The following is a 23,325-nucleotide window of genomic DNA, read 5'->3' as shown; positions in this document are numbered from 1 at the left end:
AAGGTCTAAGCATTATTTGATGCATTTACATATTTGTACACAGTATAAGTTGTCTCCTAGAATGTACATGTAAGTGAACTTATCTACAAAATTAATGGAAAGTTCTTTTCAGCAAGCGGAAAGAAAGGTGAATAGCTCTGAGCGTTTATCATCATACTGTGAACAATCCATACTAAGGTGATGTTATACTGCAAAAAAAGGAAATGTTCGTGGTGGTTTTATGTTCGCGATTTTCGTGGTAGCTTCTTCAACCATCCTGACCCCACCCACCCCCGTAGTGAAGTGGCACGTCCCTGCTCCTGACCTACTCACCCCCGTAGTGAAGTGGCACGTCCCTGCTCCTGACCCTACCCATCCCCGTAGTAAAGTGGCACGTCCCTGCTCCTACCCCTACCCATCCCCGTAGTGAAGTGGCACGTCCCTGCTCCTCACCCTACCCACCCCCGTAGTAAAGTGGCACGTCCCTGCTCCTACCCCTACCCATCCCCGTAGTGAAGTGGCACGTCCCTGCTCCTCACCCTACCCACCCCCGTAGTAAAGTGGCACGTCCCTGCTCCTACCCCTACCCATCCCCGTAGTGAAGTGGCACGTCCCTGCTCCTAACCTACCCACCCCCGTAGTGAAGTGGCACGTCCCTATAACACCCTCCACCCCCATAGTAAAGTGGCAAGTCCCTACTACACCCTCCTCCCCGTAGTGAAGTGGCACGTCCCTGCTCCTCACCCTACCCACCCCCGTAGTGAAGTGGCACGTCCCTGCTCCTCACCCTACCCACCCCCGTAGTGAAGTGGCACGTCCCTGCTCCTCACCCTACCCACCCCCGTAGTGAAGTGGCACGTCCCTGCTCCTGACCCTACCGCCGCTCCAAAGCGTGAATCACACACGGGCGTAGTACCGCTAGCAGCCGCCCGCTCTCCAAACAAACCGCGCTAGCTCCACAAACTTACTCCTCACGGGAATCATTCTCCTCAGGATTTACTCGGCGAGGAAGAAAAACATGTTGTACAGACGGCTGTGAGCTGTGAAGAGTTTCCCGCGGGATTTAATACTGAGGAAAGATTTCTCTCCAAAGTGTCGTCTGATAAAACATGGCGGGAGAAACTCCACAGAACGTGGAAGTGGTGAGTTACTCATTGTGATAATTGTAGAGTCGGTTTCTAGAGATAACGGTCCACTTTATCTCACAGATAACACAAGGATTGCGTTCTTCAAGAACTTCTTTAGCTAAGGAACTCAAAATCATTGATATTCTGGGGGAAAAGGTGGATTTTCTGAGGTAAATGTTTTTGCAGAAAGCGAGCGGCTTTTTGATGTGGCTGTAATCGGGATGTTACGGTGGTGGGCCGCCTTGTTGAATCGTTCTTGATTGTTGTGGACCACCGTCCCTATAGACCCATCTGTCAACTCTTTGACCTCCTTCCCTACATCTTGAGCAACAGAAAAAGGATTAGAAGCTCCCTTTTATCATCCTCCACCTCTTTTATATAAAATCCTGAGGAAAGTTTAAGATGTAGCTATCTGTGTATACGTGCGACTTTTTGACAGCACTTTTGTTTTATCGCCGGTTTTTAAGAAGTTGTCAGTAGGACTTATCCAAGACCTTGTGCCTGGCAAACGTCTTGACTTAGCCGCTGACAGGATTGTTTTGATACTTCAAGGATGTTTACTTCTTGTCACCTTTGAGACGCCGGTGTTTCTGTTTTTTCTTTTCTTTTTATAGACTGAATCGCCCCCCTCCCCAAAATTTGTATGCACCTGTCATGTTTGGCCACGCCCACTAAACAACAACTGCTCTACTGTAAACATTGCTAATTTTTACTATATTTTTGTGGGTTGTGTCTTAAGTTTTCTAATTTTACTGCTTGAGCCAAGTAGTAGTACAAAATCTAATAAAGTTGACTGATTTGCAGTTATTCTTACAATGTGTTTATATTATAAACATTCTTAACGACTTTAAAATCACAGGTATTCAATTACAAACACCATACTTTTCAAGACAATGAGATCCTTTTTTTGCTATTTTGCTGTCTTTAGTAAAGACAATTTTTGTGATAACCTGTATTTCTATGCTAGACATAAGTTTTAGTATTTGCTTTGATTTCTGGTTTCCTTATTTTGTGCTTGAAAGCAAATCTTGATAGGTAGAAATGCTAGACTCTAAAGAGGGGTTAATCCACAAAGCTTTGTGAAATAGGTCAACCTTAATCAAAACGCACGTTTGTTGAAATCAGAAGAAATAACAGGTATTGTTTAAAGACTTCTCCATTTTACTTGTTGATGATTTGCAAAGTACTGTCCAAGCAAAAAAATATAGCGATGTACCTCATATGCTACATACGGACTTTGCGCTATTTTCTATTATAGTCAGGTTTCAAGGAAAAGCAATGGACATAGGTAGCTCTGATGGTGAAATCTACATACAAGTACCTTCAGGCCAGCCTTTTATGTTTTCTTGATCAATGATTTTTCTTCAGTAAAGGTAGACACAGCTGGCTCAAACACAAAAAGGGAAAAACATCAAAAGCCTATAGCTGATAAAACATACTATGATTAAGTTACACACGATATTACACTTACAGTTTGGTAAATTTTCATCAAAGTATACTCTTTCAACTCAATATTGAGTGAAAGACTTTGAACATTCATCTAGAAAAGGCCATAGCAGATGCCGTAGGGCTGATGTGAATTAGGATTTTACCATGTCAATATTGACCGACGGGGGCCATATAGCAAGAAAAAATGGAGCACCCTTCATTGAGAATTGATTTAAATAAATGTAGAGTGTACCTAGCAGGTGTGTTGAGGCATGGCGAGAGTAATGGATAGATAGTAGTGAGTTGATAGCTGTATGGGAGAGCCGCAATTACCTAAATTGGATTTATTGAATTCTGCCAGGCTGGGCTCTGTCTATTTTCGATCTATCTTGAGTGTGCTGATTCAGTTGGAGATTTTTCACCAGCCTTCAGAGAGATATAGTATTTGTGTTTGAAATAGCCCGAGTACTTTTCTGGTTAGGTTATACAAACTGTGCTTCCAACTGTTAGTGTTATAACAATTAGATTTAGAGTTGTTGTAGCCTGGATGCCAGACTGTTTCAAGGGCTAACACAGACCAAGTATTCGGCTCTAGGCCCAACATTTGCCAATGAAATTCTACAACAGGCCTCCCTGAGGTAGATTCATAGAAATATGATAGATAGATAGATATTAAAGAGATTGGGGGTCTGGCATCCAGGCTAGAATTATTGTTGACCTTATGAGGATGGTAGCCAGGACCTTATGAGGATGGTAGCCAGGCTATGGAATTCAATGCTGTTGCAAGATACTGTAAATGCAGAAATGTTCGCGGTGGTTTTATGTTCGCGGTTTTCGTGGCGACCGTTTCACCGCGAACTTAAAACCACCGCTAACATTTTTGTCCAATACTGTAGCAGTATGTCACTATAGCGCTGCAGCAAACTTAAAACGACTGCGAACACTCTATTTTCGCGAAATAAAAACCATGCAAACTTAAATGCATTTACAGTATTTCAGCCAGAATTTAATGGAAATCAGGGAAAAGGGCTTTGAAATATTTTGCTGGAAGGGTCCTGCTCTCTTTGATAACATCTTGTTGTGGAATTGGATCCAGACTTCCTGGCTAGAATTACATGTCAGAAAATATAGCTTTTGTACTCAATCTTAGTGGGTTAACAAGATGCAGTATGTTTTTTCAGGGCAGTTCTAAGAAAATTGCTGAGTTCGTGTACATGTATGTGTTTTTTATAGAGGCGGGGGATGTTAAAAGCTAGTGACAAATTGTCATGACCAACTTAAGTGGGATCAGTCGTCTTCCACTGTCTTGGAAAAAGAAGCCGAACCCAATAAGTCGAATTTAGTGTCAGTACATGTAGTTAGAGAAGTCACATGCTATACTGTTACTCATTGTTGTCTGCCAATGTTACATGTACTTGCAATTAGCTACGGGCCAGAATTTGCAATAAACTTTCGATTGAATAATAGACTTTCCTATTTTGAAGAGTTTTCATTCCAAACTACTTCTGCTGAAAAATGAAACTGACAAAATTGTATTTTCTCAGATTATTCAGTATAATTTTTGTCTTCTACTGTAATTCTGGAAATGTTTGCAGTGGTTTTATTTATTTATTTTTTAATACTGATCTCTGTACTCCAAATTCAGGACAACGCAAATACAGTATGTATTTCCTATACTGTACTTTGTCTAGTGCTGACTGTACTGTAGTACAGAATTGTTTCATTCAGAAACTTAAAATACAGTCAAAACCTCCTCTCCCCTTCTACTGCAGAATTAATTCCCTGCTACAATAATTTGATTTCACAGTAGTTTTGCCTAATTATGAACGGCATTTTCTAATGGATTGACCCACATGTAGCCTTAAAATTTTTTTGCTCTACTTTCAGTAATAGTAATACAATTACCTTAAATGCAGTTGGAATCGATGTAGAGTATGGTGGAGTATAGCTAAAGTTAAATGATTGGCCGTGTGTTCGGCCCCCTAGTGCTGACCCCTGCCACCCCTTTAGGAACATTGTTTGTAGTTTCTCCACAAATGAGATACCTTGGGAATTCTACATACAATCTAGGGCCCTGACATCTAGCAGTATATAAACTCAAGAAGCTATGAATGGATTGTCATGAAACTTGGTATGTAGTCAGGTCCTGTCCTGGCAAAGAAATGATTAGACTTTGGTCCACCTGGCAACTTTCTTGGTACTGCAGCAGAACTTCCGGTGTTCTATGCAAGCTATGGTCACAATGTTTGGGTGGTAGATAGCTCTTGAGCTCGGGGAGAAGGGACATAAGTCTGGGCTCCCTAGCAGCTTTCTTTTGAACTGCAGTTGCAGACTTTAAAACAGGATAAGTTGAGAAGAGATGAATGGATTTTAATGATTTTTGAACTGTAGGAACTTTGATGAAGACCAAAGTGATGGTATGCTAATTATGCAACTTAAGACCTGTTTCCCATTTTGTTTTTTCTAGAACTTCAAGTTAAGCAGGCCTTTGATAATTGACACTCAAAGTCAGCTACTTGCCCCCACTTCATTTTTGTTATCTTGCAGTTCTGCCTAGGGGGCCAAGACTTTACCCTGCTTATCTAGTTTCGTTGTTAGCTTTAGCTAATTGGATGTACTGTCAACTTTGGATGCTTAACTTGCCCGCTCTACCAAGTGGGTGGTAGAAGCCATACAATTTTACAGTGTACTGTAAATTGTGACATTTTTTGCATTGGTTTTATGCTCACGTTTTTGCTGTGACCTGTCAACATAAACTAAGTTTGTCCTACCCTGCTTTGTCTTCCATTGATTTACATTGAACAGGCACCATCATGTTCGCATTTTTTTGTAGAGAGCTCTGTTCTACATAGTGCGTCGAGATGGTTGCTTCAACATGTAGTATTCACAGTATATATATCTTGACCACATAGATTTTGAATGTCTTTAGTTACCATAACAGTCATTTTACAAAGAACTCTCTTCTTTGCAAGAAAAAAAATCATGCTTACTTGTACTTACATGTACAAGAATCCATCTTATGAAAATTATAGGTTCATGAATTGTAGGAAATTGCATTTTTGTCATTCAGCAGTAGATTTGTGCGGTTGCTATTTGCCATCAAGTGGTTGAAGTCGATAGATTGAAGAGTTTGTTCAAGTCATTCCACGGTGACCTACTAACAATGGAAGGGCATGTATAACTCTCCAACTCCAAGCAGAGGTTAACATCGTCTCCGGTTGGTTTTTGACATATGTTAGGCATTTTTGTCTGGCTTTCTATTTTGTCCCGTTTTCTTCATCCGTTTGGACATAAGGAAAACAGGACAAAATAGAAAACCTGACAAAAACGCCTTAAACGCGTGAAGAAAGAGCTGGAGCCGAACATCTGCTTGGAGAGTAGGGCATGTATAGTGGAATTGATGTGCTGTTTGAGGTATGCATACTTCCTAGTGACCCATGGGTGGCCAGGCAGGAATGCTTGCATTAGCCTCAGATGACCTGAATAAGGTAAACCCAAAATTAAACAAAACCCTGCATTTATTACCCTCACCTGTAGTTCTGGTCTGATGTCTAAATAGAACACTGTATTTCCTATTCCTTCATATTGGATATGGGAACAGAAATATGAGCTTTGGATAGATTTTCATTATTCTTTTTTGATGGACATATTTTAACCTTTAAATGAAGTAGATACTGTAAATTTTGAAATGTTTGTGGGGGTTTATTTCCGCGATTTTGGCATTGCCCTCGTCTGAAATCACAAACGTACACATGTATGACACGGCAAATATGTGTTTCCAAATTTGCAATACTACTGTATTAAATATTTGTTTCAATAAGGAACTTAATACACTGCGAAAACTCCTTTCCCCTTGACCCTTGTGTCAAATTAAGTCCCCATGAAAATTAATGAATCTACAGTAAGTTTTTCAGCCTCAACAGCCTTTTTCTACTATAGCATCCAGTTTTTTTTTAGTCGTTTGTAATCTACCATTTCATTTTCAACAAAAAAATCCAAGAAGCTAAACATTTTGAGTTACTTTTGGACTGGCCCTAGTGTAAAGAATTGTCCTGTTTTGCAATACTTAGTGAAGTCGAACATGCATTTCTACCATTTCATTTTTAACAAAAAAATCCAAGAAACGAAACATTTTGAGTTACTTTTGGACTGGCCTTAGTGTAGTGAATTGTCCAGTTTTGCAGAAGAGATTAGAACTTGTACTAGTAGTTACCGAAATAGAACTTGCATTTCTACCATTTCATTTTCGAAGAAAAAATCAGAGAAACTGAACATTTACCATTTTTGTTGAACTGGCCCTAGGGTATAGAATTGCCTTGCAGAAGAGATTATCATTAGAACTACGTAGTTACCGAAGTGTAACTCGTAACTAGCATGGTTCCCTGTGGCCACACAGCGGCTATTAAACGTTACACTGTAACTGTTCGACCACAGACATCCAATTTCCGCCTGCCCACACACCTCTCAATATATCATCTTCCAGATAGCAAGAGGGGTTTTGCTAGCTAGAAACCACTTTGAATTTTTGCCAAGTACTCTGTGTTTTTGTCACTCACTCGTGTAATCGATGTTCCCATCATTGCGTGGTGTGGTACGGTCTAAAAGTTGATGCCTTCCAGGGCTGAAAATTCATTCTTGGAATACATTCAATACAAGAAATGGCATTCTTGTTTTTCTATGTTGAAGAAAAGTTATCTTTTACAAAGAAAACTATATATTCTATGTGCAAGAATAAGAAAAAGTCAGTGAGGACGTTAATTTTTTCTTAGAATATCTTTCTCTGACCAAGTTGTTTTTTTCTCACACTCATGAAACCTAGATAGATATAAATTTTCTTCTTATTATAATTTTTCTGTGGTACAGAATTTATATCTACATTTTGGTGTGCTGGTGCACCTAACGTAAAAATTTAGGTGCACAGAAATTTATTTAGGTGCACAACATTTATGTAAAGTATGTCAGCAAAACCTGCCCACACACTTTCGATCTTTGAAAAATTGTTAACTTCAAAATCTAAATAAGTAATATTTGCTTGGAGGTTTTTATTATTTTTCTTTGAATATCTTTACGTTTGTACCCTACACAGTACAAATATCTAGGTGCACCGGTGCACTGTGAAAAATTAGGTGCATACATGTAGCTTCAATTTTGGGTGTACGAAAGTGCAACATTTTGAGCCCTGCAATCTGTAAGTGTAACTACTTTACTTGCAGAGCGGTGTATCATGGCGTAGGATCGATGGGGAGTGCTGACAGTAATTGTTGTGGACAATTCATTTCCAATCTCCTATTTTAAAGTACGTTTTTTGACCTCTGCCTGCTTATTACAGTATAACAGCTAGTTCAAGACCAGAATGTTAAGTTTAATGGCCAACTTTTGCTTCAGTCACAAAAGAGGTAATATAGTACTGTTTATAAGAAAGTTTTTTGAAGCCTGTAGTATTTTTGACACCGAGTTACCTCCTTGGTTTTTCTTCTTAAGTTACATGTCTCAAAATGATGAAAATCTAAGATCAGTTTGAGCTCATGAAGACTAGGTTAAAATTTGTAATCTAGTCACATCAAGCCTCTTTACTTAAGTCTAGACATTTGATTATAACGAATTAAATTTGACACACAGCAGAATAGTATTGAATCAAAAAGAAATCCTTTTTGTTTGGAAAAACGTAAGATTTGTGCAATTATATCTCTCTTCTGTCTTGGCTGCGGAATACTTCTATGAATATTCTTTTGGAAATAAGTTAGATTTATAGTCATCGTATGGCAATATTTCCAAATCTTCCTACCTAGCGTCAGGTTCTATCGTAAAAGCGTGCGGTTTTAGGATGCTCCAGAGGGCCACTACGCCGTATGTGCGCATAAATCTCAGCTATCATCTCCTCCCAGAATGGTTTCTGTTCCGTTCGCTTTTCTTCCCCATTTATCAGCGCACGCCGAGCAGAAAAGCCATCCATTCATCTTGCACGGAGATTCCGCCACATTTGGGTGCCGAACGCATTTACGGTTTCATCAGTTTCGCGGGAGATACTAGCGGAATAAATGGTTGTTCTGCCATTTTCCGTGACCCTGATGGCTTCGCGTTGCAGAGCGAGGATGGTATCGTTGATATGTTCCTCATCTTATAGAGTTTCCTAACGGATCCATCATTTTTCCCATCTTCTCCCAAGTGATGACTCGGAATAATACACAAGACAGAGTTATAAACCCATGAATTGAGGTGTTCACATTTTCCCCTAGAACTAGTGTAGAGGAGAACTCGTTGCCACCAAGTACTGTACTGTAGGAACATCCTTATCAGATAGCTTTAAAACAATGCTTACAGTTTAGATGTGTGTTGCAAAGGTTAGGTGTGACAGGTCGTTCAGTGTAATACAACCAGCTGCTGCCGCGCCGCATGCCTGCAAAGCTGGTGTGTTACACAGAAGGGTGGTTATACCAGCTATATACATGTGTAGAGACAGATATACACACAGTTTCAAGGACTGCAATCTTAAAAAAGTATCACAATATGACAGTATGACAAGGAAAAAACATTAACCAGAAGCCATTTAGTCTACTCCCAAATTCCGTCTGTCTTATATACTTCAACATGTAGTTAGACCTGCAAAGTAGCAGGAATGACATGTAAGCAAACCAGTGGGAATTGTGCCGGGGGAATTCCAAAGAGCACTGGAATTTTCCCAGGGGTTTTGTGTTGTTTGATGTTTGTTTAGGGGACAGGTGTTTGAAGCTCAAGTGCGATGGTCTGTGTCAATGCTAAGGTGGTTGGAAAGGACCCATCTGTGCTACTTGACCCTCAAGTAGGCATTTCAACAACAGGTACTAACCGGTGAACACTTTAGCAGACCCATGGAAGGAACCCTCTTTGATCACAGATCACATGCAAACTTGTGCAAACAACCATAGATCAAAATATCCCACCACCAAACCATAACAAAACGTTGAAGTGTTGAAAGCTAGAACTACAAACTGGAGCTATATGGCTGCCCATGTCTGGCTAATATATTTGTGCATAGGATTCAAAACTAAAGCAATGTTTTTTCAGTGTATAGTTGGTAATCTTTAAACTTTTGCTGTGGTTTTATTTTCGCGTTTTTTACTGTTACAAGTACCTATCTACTGCAAATTCACTGCAAATATGCATTCCCATTGTATTAGTACAAATTTAAAACACTGCCAAAATCTCCTTTTCCCTACCACCGTGAAATAAAACTATCGTGAAAGTAAATAAACTTACAGTATCTACTAATAAATAAGTAAATTTGTTGTTAATCATTTCTAACAAGTAGCTCACTGTCGTCAAATTTGTCTTGGTTTCATATTAAATACCATAATGTTGATTAACAGGAATATCATGAATGTATGCATCTACATAGTTTTACTTGAACTAATTATAGACTGTATCATAGTGTATGTCAAAGTCAGAAATAATTTCAATGCCAACGGTAATCACAACAACTGGTATTCATTTGAACTTGGAGTAAGGTCATGTCATACACGCGCTACTCTAGTTATATGTATGTAGGAGAGATGAGGAAGATTTTGACGTAAATTTTTTATGTGGCAATGCTGGCGCCATCTGGTTGTAATGTACTTTTATGTCTCTTGATTTAGTCTGAAGATTTTTCATATCAAAATATAGCCTTGGCCCTAATGGGAACATGTAATAGTTACTAATACAGGGCTTGAAAGTAATTTTTGGGAGCAGGACTGGTGCATTATTGCACCTTACCTAAAAATTTAGGTGATAGATACAGTTTAGATTAGATAAAGTAGAAGGCTAAGTAGGGGTAAAACTAAAGTGGTCGAACCTCAGACTGAGGATGAACTATGACGCTTTTTCTTTAGTTAGTGGTGCAATGTGGCTTTGCTACGGCTCGAGTACTTTGGCCAAGCACACCGGGTCACCCCTACTCTTCTTGATAAGTGTGTTGGGTTCTTTTATGTGCAGAAGCCCTCATACACGGAGCTGCCGTCTTTAAGTCCAGGTGCACAGTGTAGAGGTCTGCGCACTCTGCCTCTCACCACATCTGGTTCAAATTCCGTGGAGCCAGCGGCCCGAGTTTGCGCCCGGGCCTGGACATGACTGGAAAAGATGCGCATCGTCCTATCGGATGGGGACGTAAAGACGGCGGCCCCGTGTATGAGGGAGCTTTAGGGCGTCAAACCTCTGCATGTAAAAGAACCCAACACGCTTATCGAGAAGAGTAGGGGTGACCCGGTGTGCTTGGCAAAAAACGCGAGTCGTGGCGAAGCCGCATTGCACTACCACTAGCTACTTGAAAAAGCATCATGCTTCACCTCAATTGAGGATGCCTGCTTTACCTTTTTTTTTCACAGCTACCATTTTGGGCGCACAAAAGTGCATTATTAAAATTATGTAGTACGCACCCAGTATTTCAAGACCGTATATTGGAATTGAATAGCACCCAAAGTTGTGGTATACACATACACATATCCTTGAACTGTTACAAAATGGTGCACAGTTTATCTTATATTCTAACAGTACAGACAATAACTAAGGTCATCAGAAGTTCAATTCCATTATTTGCCTTCTGTGCCTTTTTGAGTCGTATTTTCCCTCCTCTCCGAATAATATCAGTTTCATTATGCCAATATAACCGTCACCTGTCGGTATTTTATTGAGATTGATTATGAGGAGATTGCATAATTTTTCACCTTGATAATCAGATTGTAGCTGGCAATAACATTAATTGCCGTGTCATATATTCTCTGTTATCAACAACTCCAGCTGCCTTGTAAAATAGACGACTCCCTAAATGTCAAAGATGGTGTCCCAAATTCTGGGACCAAAACTAGAAGTAGATAAGGGTGAGAACTGTGTAATTGTCTGATGTTGTGAGTTATATCTTGGCAATAAAAAGTAGAAAGACTGAATCAGATGATATTATATATTATATTGTTTACAACAAAGTTTATCCCACATCTATTCTTGGTTTAGCTATAGACAATGTATATAAAGATTTTAAAGAAAAATTTGTTTTCTTTGTAGTAAAGGATGGTTTGGTGCAGGGTTTCTTTTTCTCTCTCTTTTAAACTTTTATGTCATCAAATTTATATTGGGATCTTTTTGCTTGGGATTGATATTTCCCAAAAGTGTACAAATTAGATTTGCATTCGACAACAAACTTGTCCAAAAGCGGCCATATCATGGCCGAACAAGCACTCAAAGTAAAATAAAGGCACGAATTCGATATAGCTTGTCCATCCAACCATCCATCCATCCATCCATCCATCCATCCATCCATCCATCCATCCATCCATCCATCCATCCATCCATCCATCCATCCACCATTCCTATCGAAAAGAGTAAGGGTCCTTCCCGGTGTGAGTGGATCAAATAAATCTGTCAAGCTATGCAGCTTGTACTCTTCAGTACAAACCTGGTGTGTGTAACGCCATAATGCGGTTTACTGGGTATGCAACAGAGACAGGAACCATTAAACTTCAGCAAAGCTATTAGCAGACCTAGACTGTGGAGCTGTGGCCTGTTTTTCAGCTCCCCTGGGCCTTCATGTTGTAGCATGACGTGTTTGTTGACTCTTCCGTGATCCCCATGCCAGTTTGGCTTGGCGTGACCACCTCTGTAAACTTCCCCCCTCTCCTCTGGTGTCCATTGACATCTGACCCCTACAGGAAATACCTGGCTCTTTAGAGGGACCGCCATGTTTCCTACTGTGGCTGTCTTCTTTACTTTTCTTACAGAAAACCAGACATGTGTGGTCAAGGACACTAAAGTAAAGAATTTTAAAATGTCTCTTATGTTTTATGGCTCTAGTTAAATTTGCCATGAAGGTTATGTTTTTAGGTGCGTGTGTCTGTGTGTGTGTGTCGGTATGCCTAAACACCTCACCCGACCTCATCCGACCTCACCCGACCTCATCCGAGTCTAAAATGCAGTGTATACGGGGTATGGACATTATTTGACGTTCTGGATACGTTGAATATGCAATTATGAATGCAAAATAAGCAGCAAACTCTAAGTATTTATCAGTTTTTATAAGTTACTCCGCTCGTTTCCAAGATGGAAGATTTCTGGCCGCCATATTGGATCATGCCACTGTTGGGGTCTACATGGGGAAGTTCTTCATACCTTTTTTATTTATTTTTGTCCGACAGGACGATAAGACGGTGGGTACTAATTACATTTTCATCACAAACCACTCATAGTAACTGTACACAATAACTGTACACAGTATCTGTACACAACAACTGTACACAAATTGTTTTTCAGCCTCGAATACACGCACGTAGTGTGTATTCATTGCGTCGGCCGTCTTGACCTCCCATTACCTATAAAAACTGGTAAATACTTCAAGTTTGCTGCTTGTTTTGCATTTATAATTGCATATTTAACGTTTCCAGAACGTCAAATAATGTCCCTGCCCCGTATACACCGCATTTTAGACTCGGATGAGGTCGGGTGAGGTCGGATGAGGTCGGGTGAGGTGTTTAGACATACCCCGTGTGTCTGTGTGTGTGTGTGTCTGTGTGTTGGTGTGAACATGTTCAAGAATGCCTGGAAGGATTGTCTTGATCGGGATTTGGATAGGTCTTGACGAGACCTCAAAATGACTAGATTTTGGGCCCCCTACCAAATCTTTAAGGTACTGCAGCAGAACATTCGGTTTTGATATATTTTTTGATTTGTGAAGATCTGAGTCATCTAGAATTGCTGTGAAACACTGTACACATTTATGGTGGCCTCCACATCCTTTTTCTCGTTGAGCGTAATCAGCCATTTTAATTATAGATAATTCGTAGCCAGAGTTCAATGTAAAGAGTAAACTGACCGTTCGAATTTAATGTAATACATGTACGTAGCCGTTGTAAAATGTCCTGAATTTAACATAGACCTTTAACCAACCCATATTTACTTAAGCTATTTAAACTTACTTACTTTACTCCATACACACAAGCCAAACATTAAACCAGGTTTCTAGAAATGGGAGATATGCCTGAAATGCATTTGATCTGTATACATTAACTGCACAGGTCAAGTGTCAAGAGCGCCTGTAGAGATTTTTATCATGTTTTCCTTGCTGTGATCTGGACTTAATTATGCCTGGTGGTACAGTAATGTTTTCTCTAAAGGGTTAAAACAGTGCTGGTATAAGCTAAGTGTAACAGGAAGGTCTGCTGAACAGCATGCCTCAGTGTTAATGAGGATATATACATGGTAACATGTGTTAACACTTGCCAAACCTTTTTCAACAAATTAAGCGCAGTCTGCAAGGAGTAACTTTATACGGTTTGAATGGGTAGGATCCTATTACTGTATTAGGATGCTTTTCAAGGGAAAATACTGTAAACAGGCAAATTGTTTGCAGTTCTTCACAAAATTATATATATATTAGTATGAGAGATAAACAAAAAGACATACAGTAGATACAAAATGCAGAGTTCTCAAAAAAATATTTTGTGAAGAACTGCAAACAATTTGCCTGTTTACAGTATTTTCCCTTGAAAAGCATCCTAATACAGTAATAGGATCCTACCCATTCAAACCGTATAAAGTTACTCCTTGCAGACTGTGCTTAATTTGTTGAAAAAGGTTATATATATATATATATATATATATATATATATATATATATATATATATATATATATATATATATATATATATATATATATATATATATATATATATATATATATCTTATTTGCAGATTTTATCTAGGAAAATGAGATACAGATGTATGAGAAAACCCTACTCATTCATTGCCACTGCAAAATTGCCAAAATCAATTCACCCCAGTCCTTGGAACAGTCTAATGCGAGCAAGTGGAAAATGAGTTAAATGTGACCACCTGTCGTTCCACTTCCAAGTGTTTTCCCCCAAGGAACTTTTAAGTTCAAGTAGAAGCACTTGAGAGAGAATGAAGCATTTTACAGTAAATGAGTTAAACTAAAGGTAATTCACCCCAGTCCTTGAAACAGTCTAAAGTGAACAAGTGGAAAATCACTTAAATGAGACCACCTGCCGTTCCACTTCCAAGTGTTTCCACCTAGGTCTTCAAGTTCAAGCAGAAACACTTGAAGACGACTTGAAGACAGATGGAGGAGTACAACATGTGAGGACTTTAGATACCCGACTGTATCCGCCACGTGTGCGCCACAGATAAACCTCCCGGTGTGCAGTAAATTACAAACCAAAGCCGCCCTTTAGGCGTGTGCCATTGATCGTGATCCTAGCAGCCGAGCTTCGCCATAAATTGAAGTAGCTGTAGGGGGTAAAAAGTGATGAATCATCGAGTGAAGTTTTCCTTCTCTTTGGCTGTTTACGGTGATGAGTTTTTGGTAACATGCTGATGTCTAAAACTTCTACAGGTTATTTTCATAAAACATTTTCGAACTGAGGCTTGACTATGGTGTGGCTTACCATAAGTTCTACTGACAGCAAATGATGAAACATTTGTGGACTGATCAGGAAAAAATGTGGAAAATATGATAGCAGGGGAAAAGAGGACAATATAGGTACGTTTATTGTGTTGTGTCTTGTATATTTGATCACCCCCCAATTTTGGATGGTCAAACTCAAAGCAAAACCCATTTAAAGTTGCTTGTTGAATGGTAGTCTAAGTCTCTTGACATAAAAAATGTAGGAATTGCTTCAAACAGTATATAAATCCAGGAAAAGACAACATATTTCCTAGCGACAGTAGTAACGTTTCTTTTCTCCAATTCATCTGGTACAAAATATATAAATTTTTGTGTGTTTCATTTATTAGAATGATGTTCTGATTAGACCAAGAGCGTATACCATGATGAAGATACAAGGAACTAGAGGGCACTTTGCATACACCACTATTATAACCAACCACATTTCTTTGGCAACATTAGCAGAAACCCATCTTTCAACCAATTAGGCTTCAGCCAAGAAAACAATTGAAGTGCAACCAACTAGAGGGAAAGACATATCTATCATCTTACTCCCTCTGGGTTTGTGTTAAGGAAGGCATGTCAGTACAACTCGCACAGGGAATATCATGTATAGAGCATGGCTAGCTGTCTCCAGCTTTAAAGGTGCCCTAAGCGATTTCAGGGGGTAAAACTGGAAATATTCTGGATAAGGCAATCTGTATGAGATGGTTGATATGCAATGGGATAGTGTTATCTAAACTAGAAATAACAAAAAAATTATTTTGAAAATATGACTTTCAACGCCCTAATATTGCTTAGGTTGCTTTTAATTTTTTTCCATCCCACCCATTGTTTTGAACTTTTGGAACCTATGCTTTTGATGTCCTTTGTTAAATCTGTCATTGAATGTCATGGAGTTAAGATTTTTTGGATAGGCGGGGTGACATTTTTGTCCGTCCCAACAAGCAAATTTCCATCCCAGGATGGAGGGACAAGTCCTGGTATAGAGTTTCAATGAAATACTGTAAATGCAGAAATGTTAGCGGTGGTTTTATGTTCGTGTTTTTTTTTGCGGTGAACTCTTTACCACCCCGAAAAGCCGTACCATTTTGTGACTGTAGTACTAATTGTTTCAAACGTGAACTCAAACCCACCACGAACACTCCATTTTCTACCTACCGCGAGATTAAATCCCTGCAAACATTTCTGCATTTACAGTATGTAGGTAGCACTTCTATTTAGAGAAGTTATTAAGTTTGGCTGATTTTTTGCTGGTGACATCTTCATTTAAAGCCAGTGGGAATAGAATTGTCTCCACCTGAATATCAAACCCCTTGAAATAGGTGCTACTCAGATAAGTCACTGACACATGGATTGCCCTCAGAGAATATCATTAAGACTTAAGTAATGCTGGTACTACTGGTAGGTGAGATTTTGAACCCTCCAGTGCATTTCAATGCCTTCATACATAGTCAAAATACACACAGGGAGCAATCACAGGAAAAGGAATCTCACCCCTAAATGCATTATAACTAATGTATAAATGAATGCTTAGTTGACTTGATGTGTTATCTGTTTTTCCATCTGTACTTTGCTACACTGATAACAGTGAATAAACTGTCTGTCCTTGTTAAATATAACAAACAAAGAGGTAAACATGCTTCTGGTTGACTTTGTAAATAGGTAAACAATGTAAGTAAATCGACCACCTGTTTTGGACAAACATCGGTAATGGAACAAGCAAATAAGATCATCCTACGATTCTAGTACATGGGAATGGGGATACCATAGGTAGTAGTCTGAAACGACTCTAAGTCTAACTTCTGCCATGTTAGGCCTTGTACAAATGTACAATGCTCAGCTAGCTACAAACAACTTTGCTACACCCAAGGCCGTAGTTTTCATATTCATGGGTGACAGGATTTTGGGCCGTTTCATATGCATATTTTTATGTGCGCATCTTGCGTTGTAATCCTCTTCTACAGCTACATTCTGAGACTATCTTAAACAGCTTTACCGTGTTAAGGTTACAGATTATTACTTGTGAGTATACAGTGGGGCTTTCGGGTTATGCATCAATGCCCCGCGGGTTTTTGCGTGTATCCCCGCGGGTTTTTGCGTGTATCCCCGCGGGTTTTTGCGTGTATCCCCGCGGGTTTTTGCGTGTATCCCCGCGGGTTTTTGCGTGTACCCCCGCGGGGTTTTGCGTGTATCCCCGCGGGTTTTTGCGTGTACCCCCGCGGGTTTTGCGTGTACACCCGCGGGTTTTTGCGTGTATCCCCGCGGGTTTTTGCGTGTACCCCCGCGGGGTAAAAATTGTGTCACGGAACCCGCAAGGCGGAAAACGTTGTGTGAGACCTTCAGGCCATCGGCGCTTCCGAACTCACGGTCACGGACGATCTGTTGAGCGCCGATGGAATCCCTCGCAGCCATTTGTATTTTGTGTTCATCGGTCACATTTCACGGCGACAATTTTTTGGGGCCGGTGGACACTTCTTTACGGAGATTTCGGTACCAGTTTATAATGAGCTTGCGTGTCCGTACCGTAACAACAGTAACGTTGGATACGGCAAGGACATTTTATGATGTCTTTGGATACAGTGAGTGATTGATCGGAAGAAGCCAGTTTTCTTTTTTTTCCAAGCGGTGCGCATGAGGTTGTTGACCCCAATAAATTTGGCTACGCAACTTGCGTTGACATGAGTGCGGCGGGACGATAGTGTTTAAGTTTGTGGTTCTAAAAAAGAAAGACAAATAAGAGATTGGCAATAATCAGATTTTGAGTCATACATGTTGAAGACTAATTGATTTTTTTTTTTCAGCGTAGATTTCGTTGCCGACCTCGGACACTTTTATCACTGCGTTTCGGGCTCCTGATCCCGGTCAGAGACTGGGTGGGACTTTCATTGCTCTACGACGACCAGACTTGTTAGATTGGCATTTACTAAAGGTTTTGTCTGAGAGAAAATGGCATCATGGTCAAGGATATTGATCCGTTCTTGATTTTGACGCCGCAAAATCGTCATGCTAATTAGGAGATTACAATGTAAACTTTCCCCCCTTATACGGATCAACGTAGGCTGGTAAGAGATCATATTATACTTTATAGCTGGTGTGTTACGCCTGATGGCGGTTATACCGGCTATATAGATACAGACAGACAGACAGATATAGCAGAAAAATATAAGATTTTACCGAGATCGATTTCTGTCTTGCACTTGCCGCCCAAGACGGTCATTTTATGCATTAATGAACAACTCCCTTTAATCACCTGTAAAAACTCGCACGCCGACGAGAAAGAGTCAAACACGCCCCTGTAGATCTTAGCCTGATATTTTCGAATTTTCACAAGCATCGATACGAGCATTGTAATTTTGTATCGGTTCCATTTAAAAACAGTTTTGACAGAAATAGAATACTAGTTGATCGACCAAAGTTGGATTTTCGAATCTCAAGGCTTTAGGCTTGCGCTTTCCTGTGTCCGCCAGCTGAAACTTCAGTAATTTGACACAGGGCGCCGGCGGGTCTTCGTACACACGTGCTGACTCATGATCAATAGCGAAGAGTGTGTGTAACATATGAATAAGTAATAAAGATAAGTAATAATAAAGAGTATCGATAAAACAGGAATGTTATTGTACCCTATGCCTAGTTGATTTAGAAAAGTAAACAACGAATCTCATCCACTGCGACAGTAGAGTCAGTTCCCCCAGCCTGGCTGTTGCTATGGTTGTGATTGACAGTACACATGTCGGTCCTCTTTAACGGGTCGGACGGATGTCTATAATCAAAGTCAATACAGACGTGCAAAATGTCTCTATCGTGGGCTATGCGATAGTATAAGTAAGTTAAAAAAAGTTCTGATCAAGGATTTTTGACTGCGAAATAAATACAAATGGCGGGAGTTACTGGAGTATATATCTATGCCATTATGGATAAGTTATTTACGTTGATGAAGGCTATACGCTATCAGGCCTTATGATTAATTAAGTTAATACGAATACAACAATGTAGTGAGTGAATAGACATCAGTAGCTACTTTTCTAAGCTATGATTCAGGTTTCCATCCGCCGGCTTCCGTGGAATTACACTGCTGGTCGTCGAGAGTGCAGCTGGGTGACCAACAAGACCTACCTGTTTCCGTCGGAGCTCTTGGGCCGTCGAGGGTGCAGCTGGGCGACCAACAAGATCTACCTGTTTCCGTCGGAGCTCTAATGGGCCGTCGAGGGTGCAGCTGGGCGACCAACAAGATCTACCTGTTTCCGTCGGAGCTCTTGTGGGCCGTCGAGGGTGCAGCTGGGCGACCAACAAGATCTACCTGTTTCCGTCGGAGCTCTTGGGCCGTCGAGGGTGCAGCTGGGCGACCAACAAGATCTACCTGTTTCCGTCGGAGCTCTTGTGGGCCGTCGAGGGTGCAGCTGGGCGACCAACAAGATCTACCTGTTTCCGTCGGAGCTCTTGGGCCGTCGAGGGTGCAGCTGGGCGACCAACAAGATCTACCTGTTTCCGTCGGAGCTCTTGGGCCGTCGAGGGTGCAGCTGGGCGACCAACAAGATCTACCTGTTTCCGTCGGAGCTCTTGTGGGCCGTCGAGGGTGCAGCTGGGCGACCAACAAGATCTACCTGTTTCCGTCGGAGCTCTTGTGGGCCGTCGAGGGTGCAGCTGGGCGACCAACAAGATCTACCTGTTTCCGTCGGAGCTCTTGGGCCGTCGAGGGTGCAGCTGGGCGACCAACAAGATCTACCTGTTTCCGTCGGAGCTCTTGTGGGCCGTCGAGGGTGCAGCTGGGCGACCAACAAGATCTACCTGTTTCCGTCGGAGCTCTTGGGCCGTCGAGGGTGCAGCTGGGCGACCAACAAGACCTACCTGTTTCCGTCGGAGCTCTTGTGGGCCGTTCATGGTCATCGGATCGACTCAACCATTCCACAGGGAATACATTCGGTGTTTCGACGATTTTAGACGTCTTGGTCACATCAAGTACAGATAGAAGGTAATGATTGCTGAAACATTTCTTGATTTCAAAATGATGATATGAAACAGACCCAAAACACAAATGTTGTTTTCCTTTCAAAGTTCCGTTGCATATCTGTTCAAATTGTGTTGGCGCTTGTACTTATCGTAACTAACATTAAACTTCTACTATGTTAACTTTCTAACATGTTTGACAACTGTTATGGGTCGTTGAAGGATGTTTCCTCTTCTACCTGCTTCACTTGTGCTTGGGTTGTTTGTCAACAACACAATGTCATGTACATACTACGTCACAACATTATGAACATATACACGGAAGGTAAGTTTATACCAGGATCATCGATCGTCATTCGGCAGCTACTGTTCCAGGAGTGAGACAAGTTTGCGACTGGTGAGACAACAGCCAAGGCGCTGCTAGAGGTATGCTCCAAAATCTTTGGACCATTCGGGTACTAGCTCGACCAAGTTTATAACATCCTTGGTTGAACATTGCAGTTGTGACTAATTGCTCATTTTGGGTAAGTTACTACAGAAGTAACATTAGCCTTTAGTCGTGATTAGTTTGGTTTGATAATTGCGACAGACGGAAAGTTACTTAACGTATGTTAGTAATAATTCAAAGAACATGAACGTGTTAGTGAATAGCTGTTAGTTGGATGTTTCAGAAATAGTTCCGTTTATAATAAACAGTCAAGGGTTGCGGTGGACAAAGTACCGACTTGTATGTAAGAAATAACTCAAAGTCAAAAACCATGAAAAAAAGACAATTGCACACAAAATAACTGGTAAAATAGTTCGGCGATGGTCCAATTCGGCGAATAGTATCACACAGTTAAAAGCGTGCCTCCTGGCACTTCCGGGGAAATTTTATCTGAAAAAGAAAACAATAACTCAGAATTAAAGCATTTCAATATAGTACGGGATTCATACGACAATATTACCACATATACTAGTACTCAGATCGCGTGGATCATTTACACCCACACCAAGCCGATATATATTTCGATTTCTCCGAAACTGTTTATGACAGGTAGAACAAACAATGAAAAAATAATTACATGTCAACACAGGGCGGAGAAGAGAAAAACAACGTTCAGAATGCTATTACAATCAGCGCGGTCGGCTTCTTTGAAAACATGCCGTCAAAGAAACCGCGCCTCGCCGCCCATGTGTCAATCAAACTGAGCCGTGCACGAATCCACATGGGGTCTGGACCAGACCAGTTCAAGTTACAAATTCGGGAGGTTCAGCTTTTGCTACAAATTATTCCACTGGTATCTGAACAAGTTACATACTCAGTACACATCTATCTATTTCCGACCGCAATGATGCAGATCTCATGTTTGCACTAAAAATCCTTATTCGACAACATGACAAAGGAACATGCCCCATGCCATGGTGTTTGCGCTTCGTGCGTCAAACTTTAGGAACCTCCAAATTTGCATAAACAGGTCACGTTCCAGTTTTCAATGCGGAAGCGGTATCGGTTCCCACGATAGCGGTGCGGAGCTTCAAGCTCGAACACAGCCCGAAGGAAGATATTAAAAAATAGACATGCCTCTCCCGTGCCGTGTGTACCTGGTAGTGGGACCTCCAGGACTTTGCACGACTACAGGAGCCGTACGGGTCATTCCCTGACGATCATTCCGATAGCATTTTGTTCGGAGCTCGAATTTGTTATTGTTATGCTAAGATAGTTTATCTTTGCCGGAAGATTACCAGACAAACACACATTATTCTAATATTAGTATTATGATTACTACCAACACAGATGAGCTTTCATTACAAATTATTCTATTTACAGTAGCGTCTACAATGATTAAACGTAGATTAAACGTACACTATTCATTATGAGTACAAGTACATAATACCGCTACCATGTGATGCCATTTTCTTTGGGTGGCCCTAACGCTAGCCGCGGCAGCGAGGCGTCCGCGTCGCATCATCGGACACATCATGATTTGAGGTGTTATATATTAATACCTTTTTTATGATATATAAAAAAATACATCTTGGTGGAATAACGCCACTAGTGTTTATTTGTTCTGTTATTTTACCGTATATGCTGCAGAGTCGGCTGTCAATCTGCTCTAGAGTCCGCTCGTGAAAATTGTTGCAAAATCTACCCGAAACAACGCGGTACAAAGCGGCGCCGGTGCGTTCTAGACCAGATCTAGACTGAAGGTCTCACACAGCAGATCGGGCTGCGGGACAAACCGACGGCCCGCGGGTATACACGCAAAACCCCGCGGGTATACACGCAAAACCCCGCGGGGGTACACGCAAAAACCCGCGGGGATACACGCAAAAACCCGCGGGTATACACGCAAAACCCCGCGGGGGTACACGCAAAAACCCGCGGGGATACACGCAAAAACCCGCGGGGGCACACGCAAAACCCCGCGGGGATACACGCAAAAACCCGCGGGTATACACGCAAAAACCCGCGGGGATACACGCGGGGTTTGATGCATAACCCGAAGACCCCACTGTATCTTTGGTTTGTAGCCATGTACAAAATTCAAGAGAGCCCAAGCACAAGACATGATCTCAACAAGTTCTCAACAAGCCTTTTTCTGAAACCGTCATGTCTTTTTCAGTGGAGTTTTAAAGTGAGTCCAGGGAGTGATGGCGATACCTCCCGTAGGTCAAAGGTCGTCTTTACACGTGGTGTTTTACGACTCGAGAATGTGCGGTAATGGCTGTATGGCCGGCTTTATGGGCGATACTGCTGACAGCTGACCCTCTTATCAATCATTTATTAATGGTGCCCAAGCGAAATACTTGCTTGTCGCCTTGAGCTCGCATTCTTCTTCATTGTAGAGGCTAGTGGGACCTCTAGGAGTAGTACAAAGTTTGACATAAAGTATTTCTAGAATAGTGTGCATCAAGGGAAAAGACTGGAGTTTGAAAGCAAGGAATTCCGAAAGAAAGTGCAAGAGCTTAATATTTTGTACCCCGTCAATCTTGCAAAAATCTAATAAAGTATTGTGTTTTAAGGAGATCAATTATAATACATGCTTAGAGGTACAAATTCAAATTCTCAATTCCCATATTTTGGGAAAGAAAAAAAAAATTACAGTCATGTATAGTTGGATAATGGATCAAATATCTTGAAAACATAATTCTATTGGAAACAAGAGTTATGACCTCCTTGGCCTAAAGTTGTAAGAATCTAACAGCTGCACTTGAAATTGAAGGCACTAAAATCTGTAAGAACGGTTAGGCATCATATATTATATAATATATTTCAATTATAAAATTTCCTGAAAGATGAATACAGTATTAAAACAGGATATTAAAACAGGTAACGAGGATATTAAAATTGTTACAGCATCCTACAATCTTTACAATTATGTTCTGTTTGTCAATAATTATTTGATTTTTCAGTTACAAACAGTAAGTGTTAGCTTGGGCTCAATTCTTGATCTATT

At 40.8% G+C, this 23,325-nt stretch overlaps 1 protein-coding gene across 2 annotated transcripts in view; it reads left to right on the top strand.

The window, feature by feature from the left end:
• The first annotated feature begins 811 nt into the window (after positions 1-811).
• The window catches only part of LOC136424166 (gamma-2-syntrophin-like), a 101,618-nt gene continuing 79,104 nt past the window's right edge, over positions 812-23,325 (top strand). The window contains exon 1 of one of the 2 annotated variants that reach the window (XM_066412670.1): positions 812-1,121. In XM_066412670.1, coding sequence (XP_066268767.1) covers positions 1,089-1,121 — 33 coding nt within the window. In that variant the 5' untranslated portion in view covers positions 812-1,088. The remainder of the gene's footprint in view (positions 1,122-23,325) is intronic. The other variant, XM_066412669.1, reaches the window with a different exon arrangement.

This window comes from Branchiostoma lanceolatum, chromosome 18 (assembly GCF_035083965.1).
Source record: "Branchiostoma lanceolatum isolate klBraLanc5 chromosome 18, klBraLanc5.hap2, whole genome shotgun sequence".
NCBI lineage: Eukaryota > Metazoa > Chordata > Leptocardii > Amphioxiformes > Branchiostomatidae > Branchiostoma > Branchiostoma lanceolatum.
Note: the sequence above shows the minus strand (reverse complement) of the source record. Positions and strands in the feature narration are given on the sequence as shown.